At 35.1% G+C, this 7,720-nt stretch overlaps 1 protein-coding gene across 19 annotated transcripts in view; it reads right to left on the bottom strand.

The window, feature by feature from the left end:
• Window positions 1–7,720, bottom strand: part of Picalm (phosphatidylinositol binding clathrin assembly protein) — an 85,821-nt gene that overhangs the window by 43,137 nt on the left and 34,964 nt on the right. For all 19 annotated transcript variants that reach the window (XM_021209821.2, XM_021209781.2, XM_021209828.1 and 16 more), the window contains exons 5-7: window positions 4,469–4,562; window positions 3,028–3,139; window positions 1,322–1,428 (exon numbers count right to left, since the gene is read on the bottom strand). In XM_021209821.2, coding sequence (XP_021065480.1) covers window positions 1,322–1,428; window positions 3,028–3,139; window positions 4,469–4,562 — 313 coding nt within the window. The remainder of the gene's footprint in view (window positions 1–1,321; window positions 1,429–3,027; window positions 3,140–4,468; window positions 4,563–7,720) is intronic.

Here is a 7,720-nt window from a genome sequence, read left to right as displayed (position 1 = left end):
ACTAGCAGCTTGACAGCACACCTGAAAGCTCTAAAATAAAAAGAAGTAAATACATCCAAGAGGAGCAGATAGCAGGAAATAAACTCAGGCCTGAAATCAACCAAATAGAAACAAACAGAACTATACAAAGAATCAACAAAACCAGGAGCTGGTTCTTTGAGAAAAAAATCAACAAGATAGATAAACCCTTAGCCAGACTAACCAGAGGGCACAGAGATAGTACCCAAATTAATAAAATCAGAGTTGAAAAGGAAGATATAACAATGAAATATATCTTAAAATAATTATTCTGTTTGTTGAATATTAACAGTTGAAAATAATAAAATCATGTTCTACAAACATCATGGAAATATTACTAATAATTTTTCTCACTGTGCTTGAAATTATCATTTTATTAATGTTTAACTTCAAAGACTTTTTGCTATTTTGAAACTTTTACAATATACTTACTGATAAAATAATTTCTCTCCTAGAAACACTGATAATCTTTTTTAAGTAAACTGATTATTAGACAATGTACACAGATATATAATGCATTTTAAATACTCTCTCACTATGTCAGGTGGTATCATGTAAGGGCTTTTGAACATATTTCTTAATGATCCCTTTTCAATATTTTATGCTCTTTTACTATGCTTAACTCCCAAAGAATATTTTATTTTTTAAACAGTTTAGTACTCAACATTAGATATAGGATCCTCAGTTATGGATAGTATTAAATATTCATAATGATATTTTTAGAGTATGAAAGGATATGAATATAAAAGTTGAACAAATTTTTTATGTATTGATTCTTAAAATATTCAATGTTATTACTATGTTTGATGTATAAAATGTATTTAAATAATAAAAAAATTTAAGAAATAATATATAAGTGATCAAAATATCCTGAAGAGGGGCCAATTGTAGTAAGGATGGACAGAAGGTAAAGAAAAGGGGGAAATCTTTACGATCCGTCTCTGCTGACATACAGGATGACTGTAAACACAACTGCAGTCTGTACCACCTTCAACAAAATCATTTAAGGATTTATAAAATTAGATTACCATATAACCTTCTCATAATAAGAATGCAAAATTCATTTCTGTATTGTGAACTAAACTATGAACACTGAAGTATGCAGCTCCAGTTGCAGGCCTGTCTGGAGGAAGCGCTTAGGCCGACACTGTGCACTTCCCACCGGCACCAACAGAGTAAGCCTTCAAAACTGAATGGCTAATTCTAAATACAGATATCACTGCCACCAGCATACAAAAATCTTAATGATTTCTTCAAAATCTATACATACAAAAAAAGTCTACAGCCTCTGAAGACAGCTTACCTCTGCAACTTTCAGAAACTCTGAGATTCTTGTCATCCTAGTCAGAAACTTCTTATAGATGTCAAGACCTTCTTTGCACTGGTTCTTTTTCATATCAAAATATTTTTCTGCCCAAAGAAGTATGAAAATATTTATTTACATTAAAAAGACAAAAAAAAAAAAAAAAAAAAACCCTAAAAGTTTCCTGAGACAGGAAAAAGATTAGGCAGTATCTCCAGAAAGATTGAAATTTTCTCAAAGGACTTACTCTACAACAAAAATTAGTGCTATTAGTTTGGATACTTAAAGCAAATTAGAACTGAGGTCCTAGAATATTAAAAGTAGAAAAATTGCTTGAAGGTATTCACATTACTATTTTATTCACAATACTGCTTTGTTCACAATTCCCCAAGTATATATTTGCAAGTAAACACACAAAATACTTCACTTAAAACACTAAAATCTGCTTATAAATATTTTATTACTATATCAGTACTAACATTCTAAAATTGCAACTTTATCCAACATCACTTCAAAAGCTCCCTTAATTTGTATACAGAAATATAGAGCATCACATTTACCAATCATGAAATCAAAGGCTATCACTTCCACAACCTTATTTATTCAGTTATGAAGTACCCTTCTATATTTTTGTCTTGTCTCAGTCTATGAAAACCACATTTAAATAAATAAACTGTCTCTAAGAGGAGGGGCATACTAGAATAAATATACTCGGCATCTGATAACACCTTGGCACTTTTTATTATTCCTTTTCTAGTCCTTGAAAACCTCAATAAAAAATAAAAAATAAAAAAAATTTTTAAAAGGTGGGGAAGGGCTGAAGAAGTAGCTTAGAGGTTAAGAGCACTTGCTGCTCTGCTCTTTGGGAGGACCAGAGTTCAGTCCCCAGCACCCATGTCAAGCAGCTCACAACTTTCTGACACTCCAGCTCCAGGAGATCCAGCTACCCTCCACAAACACCTGAACACATGCATGGCATACACATGGAGAGCCACACAAACAAACCCACTAATAAAAATTAAACAAATGAAATCTTTAAAAGAAGCATTTCTACAAAAAACAATTTCAAATACATCTCTGCATATAAGACAATATCACAAATTGTAAAACTCCCCCAAAGTAAAAAGTCGCCCCAATATTGACTGGCTTAAAAAAATTCCTAACTTCAAAGTCAAGTTTAGGGGCTAAGCACACAGCTCAGTGACAAAGCATAATCTCAGCATTTAAGAAACCCTACCTTACTACCAGGACCACGCATATATGCACCTCAAGTTTTGGAGAAAAAAAATTATATATGTACACATACTACTTTCATAAGGTTTACTGTAGAAGACATACTGAGGAATTTTCTGAGAAAATTTTCTGAGAAAAAGAAAATAAAAGGGTTTTCCCATCTAACTTTACAGATTTTAAGTATTTCTAAAAACTACCTAAACAATCAAAAAAATTACTGTTATATCAAAAAATAAGGTATAACTAAGTAAAATATTCCAATTATAAAATGAGAATTTATTCACTGGTGTGTGTGTGTGTCTGTGTGTGTATGTGTTTGTGTGTAGAGAGGTACAAAAATCTTTTTTCAAATAAACTTTCAGAATGAACGTGAGTCATCGTGAACTTCACAGCAGTTTAAGCAACTACTGTCAGTATTACTAATCCGTACAACATGAAATAAGAAAAGTTATCAACAATATTGTAGTACTTACCCAATAAATTAATAATTCCTTCATTGTATGCTGCAAATAGTCTAATGGCATCTTTGAAGAGGAGCATGAAGGCAGCATTTATTACCCCATTTGTAAGTTCATTACTATTAACCTAGGGAAATGGTAAATAAGACTAGCTCACTTCATATTTTAAATGACACCAACAAAACGATTCTTCTCTAAAATTCAATAAATTAAAACACATCAACTTATTAGGAAGGGGGCTTATTTTCCCCTATGATATATACTACAAGTAAGTTTTCCAATACACGAGTTTTCTGATTTCTCACCATCAGAATTACACGCAAACACTGGAGAACTCTTAAGTAAGAAAATCCAGAAGCAAGCAAACAGCAAAAACATCTTTTAAACATTCCTTCTAGTTTACAATTATGACTGCAAGTAAAAAACATCATTTATCTTTTAACTTTCAAGTTTAACATCTCAAGTCTCTTGATTATAAATTTATTACAATGCTATAAGTTCACAAACAGCACATACACACACACATATACATACACACTTATTTAGGGTTTCTGGTTAGAAACCTCTAAGTAAGATCCAGTAAATTTTTCTATATACAGACACTAAAACAAGTAGATAATTTTATAGAGAGCCCAAATAATGTATTAATTAAAAAAACCATTTACACATCTATAGAGCCAAATACTCTCTAATAAAGACAACAGCTTTCTGTGTCTTCCAGAGTCACAGTCTTTAACCAAGTGCTTTTCCTCTTTTTTTATGAGTGGGAAGACTTTTAGGCACTAGGAATTATGTTCTCTTCTGTAGTTAGTCCAAAACTACTAATGTAACACAAAAACAGCCAGAGCAGTATGTAAACCAACCAAGAACACATTCTTGTGCCACTAGTGCTACTGTGGACACTGAAATTTTAATTTCATAAAATTTTCACATAACACAAAATAAAAACTTTCCAACTATATAAAAATAGAAAAATGATAAAGATTCTCAAGTCACTTGTCATTATAGTCGGACACTTTCCAGTCTATGAAACACATGAGTAGTTTGTTGTATGCTTAGTCAACACTTTCTACCCAAATAACATTTAAAAAATCCAGGGGATGCACTGTGCAATACATAGGAATCTGACAAAAATGAGATTTGAACCTCCTTTTATTTCTAAATGCTTATCATGCTTTGAGTCCTACCAAGCAAAAGTGAAACATTAAGAAGGCTGTGCACCAAAGAAATCTTTACACTTTTAAAATGTGAAACTCTGTGAAGTTTCAATTAAGCACTTTACCTATCACTTGCTTCCTTTAGTCTGTATAACCTAAATTTTAGCACTAGAGAAAATCCATACTGTTAACCAAAGAGTATTATAGAGTGGACAAAATTATGAAAACCTGAGGCCAGAGCTAACCAGTTATGATTATCTAACGTTTAGAAATCTTGAATTACAAAAACATCAACTTACATTAAAATCAAGAAGTGCGTCCATTTGATTTTGGATAATTGGTACAGTTTTTAAGAGTTTTTCTGTGTTCATTGTTCTCATAACTCCATCAGCCCTATTAAGAAAACAAACCAAAAGCAATTTCTTATTAAATCTCCCATTTGGTTCTCTACATAAATAACAAGACTGTGATGAACTCCACACACACCATAGCACATGCATAATGGCGCTCACACAACAATAACAATAGATAAAATTATATGATAAAATGTTCTAGCATGGTAACTCAGCAGCAGAGTGCTTGCCTAACACATATCCTAAACACAATCCCCAACAGGAGGGAAGGGTGGAACAATATTTGAGTCAAATATCAAAGACTTTTGAAAGAAAATCAGTTTTACAAAATATAATTTTCAAGTCACTCTAATTTAAGCCATACTAAGAACACTGTCAACAAGTTTCAAAAAGTAACCATATTGTGGGGATTCCGTAGAGTTTAATGAAACAAATACTGTCTGCTTCAGCCAGTAATGTACCCATCAAATGTTCAACTTTGTTTTCTCTCAGGTAACAAACACACTGGTTGCTGGAATCTGAGAGGACACAATTCCTCTTTGCAACTTGTCCTCATTTTCATACTTTCTTCCCAGAACCATCATTTCTCATTTAATCCCTTCTTGCTGATTTCATTTTTTTACTTTCTGGACATTTCTCCATCACAGATGTCTTGAATGTTGTCTCAGTCTTCTTTGTTTAGCTCAACATCTAAATGAACAACTCAACTTCTTTATCTTAAAGTGAGCAGCCTCTTAGCCCCCAAATGAAAAAGGTCAAAATTGTTACTATTGTAGACATTCTTTTGCAAACAATTTTCTTACACCTTTCTCCCTTGCAGTCAGTCTCCTAGCAAATTCACAATCCTGGGTGAAAAAAAAAATTCACTCACATCCATACATGTACAAATTTAAAAAAACTCACACAAGGGATGCAGTCAATGAGTCAGTGTTAGCCTTTTATATACAATAAATCCTTTGGTTTTTAAATACTATACTATGCAAGCTGGCAGTACATAAATTCATGATTATCAACTTCACATAGGTAGTAAAGATTTCCAAAAATCCTTAGTCTTTTCTACGAACTCCAAAGCATCTTCAAACCTCCCTCTACTTCTGTGACCTAGCCTACCACCCCATACTCTCAGATCATTAACTCTCAAAATGTTTCAGGAATAGTCCACATAGAAAACAGTTTATTGAACAGGGAAGTAAGAAAGTAGACTCCTGACACAAATTTCTCTACTGCAATCTTCTATAGACTGCCTACATATGTAACATGAAATCTGTAGAAGTTAGTTTGGTAAAACCATCAACTCTCCATGATTAAAAGAAAGTTTATAGAAAAAGACTTTATTTCATTTTTTTATTCATCTTGTATATGTCTACATTTTTTTTTTTTTTTTTTTTTTTTTTTTTTTTTTTTAAAAGGGGTTTTTTTGGTTTTTCGAGACAGGGTTTCTCTGTATAGCTCTGGCTGTCCTGGAACTCACTTGGTAGACCAGGCTGGCCTCGAACTCAGAAATCCGCCTGCCTCTGCCTCCATATGTCTACATTTTTAAGATTTCCACTACAGGCCAGATGGTGGCACAGTGGGCAGAGGCAGGCAAATCTCTGGGTTTAAGGCCAGTCTGGTTGACAGAGTGAGTTCCAGGACAGCCAAGGCTACTCAGAGAAAGCCTGTCTCAAAAACTACTTCAGTAACTACTTTATAATTTAAAGAACAAGTTGAAGCCCACAGCAAGTGCTTAGATCTCTAAGATGTGGAAGCTGCAGGGCAGGTTACTGGAAGGGCATTCACCAGGAATGTCTGTCTGCACATGGCACAGACTTACTGCTCCTTTGGCTCTTTCCTGAACTATCATAATTCAGCCTGCGGAAAAAAGCTGTAGAAGACACTACAGATATCAAAGTACTGGTCACATTATTTGTGTGATTAGTTCTTGTGCTAAGATGATCAGTACTGGGAATGCAGTAAAATTTAACTCACCCTTTATATGCATGATGTCTGGGAAAGGCTACCTAATTTCAATCCTCAGCACACACATAAGGGTAGAAAAAGAGACCCAATTCCTTTTTTTGTTTGTTTGTTTATTTTGTATTTTTTCGAGACAGGGTTTCTCTGTGTGGCTGTCCTGGTTCTCACTCTGTAGACCAGGCTGGCCTCGAACTCAGAAATTTGCATGCCTCTGCCTCCCAAGTGCTGGGATTAAAGGCATGTGCCACCACGCCCAGCTGAGACCCAATTCCTTGAAACTGTCTTCTGATCTCCACACATATGCTGAGGCATACACAGCTCCCACCTCTCCATGCACACATGATGATAAATAATTTTTGAAAAAAGATGTTGAAACTATGGGCCCTTGCCTTGTCACTAAAGTCATGCCTAAAGCTATCTACCTCCATATGGCTCACAGCTCCATGTTCCCAATGGGAGGGCCTATGAGCCAAAGGGCCTGCAGTACTCAGCCCTATGCTCCTGAGTAAGTGCTCTGAAAGTGAACCCTTGCTTTCCCCTTTGGTTTCTGTCTAGCTTTGCCTAGGTTTTGCAAGAAGGAGGGGAGCAGGGGGAGTAACATAGGTGGATCACTAACAGGCATCACAGCCTAGCCACTTAAAACTACATCAAGATGGGCTGTCATGAGCTGCCTTGTAAGCCCTAAAGCCAGGATGTTGTTCAGCACCTTTTCATTCCTCCAGATCAAGAGCTGATGACAGGCAGCAATGGGAAAACCATGATGCATATTGGTGACACCTTTGACATATTTATGACAACCATCAAAACTGCCACACAATGCAATTAAAATGCCTGTTGCATCCATACTTTCTCATTCAATACTTGTACTATGATGGAACCTTTTCTTCAGGAGGGAGAGAGGACAGATGGATGAACTGAAAAAGAAAAATAATGGGAGGGGAGGGGAGGGGAGAGGAGGGAAGGGGAGGGGGAGGGGAGGAAGAGCTTGTGGTTTTCATCCCTTTTCTCAATCCTTGGATGATACGCATGTGCTACAAAAAAAGGGAAGGAATGAACAAGCAAGATATCCTATGTTTATTAGAAAGCCAGGCTAGGCCTCAGTAGGCAGACAGATCTCTTGAGAATTCAAGGTTAGCCAGGGAAACATGAGTTACACCCTGTCTGTAACCAAACTAATTAAAATTCTTGGCTGTCTTTCTACCAAAACTGATATGTTGATCCTAAAACTCATATGGAATTTCA

Source organism: Mus pahari, chromosome 1 (assembly GCF_900095145.1).
Source record: "Mus pahari chromosome 1, PAHARI_EIJ_v1.1, whole genome shotgun sequence".
NCBI classification, from domain to species: Eukaryota; Metazoa; Chordata; class Mammalia; order Rodentia; family Muridae; genus Mus; species Mus pahari.
The sequence above is the reverse complement of the archived record's forward strand: the minus strand, read 5'-3'. Positions and strand labels throughout refer to the sequence as shown.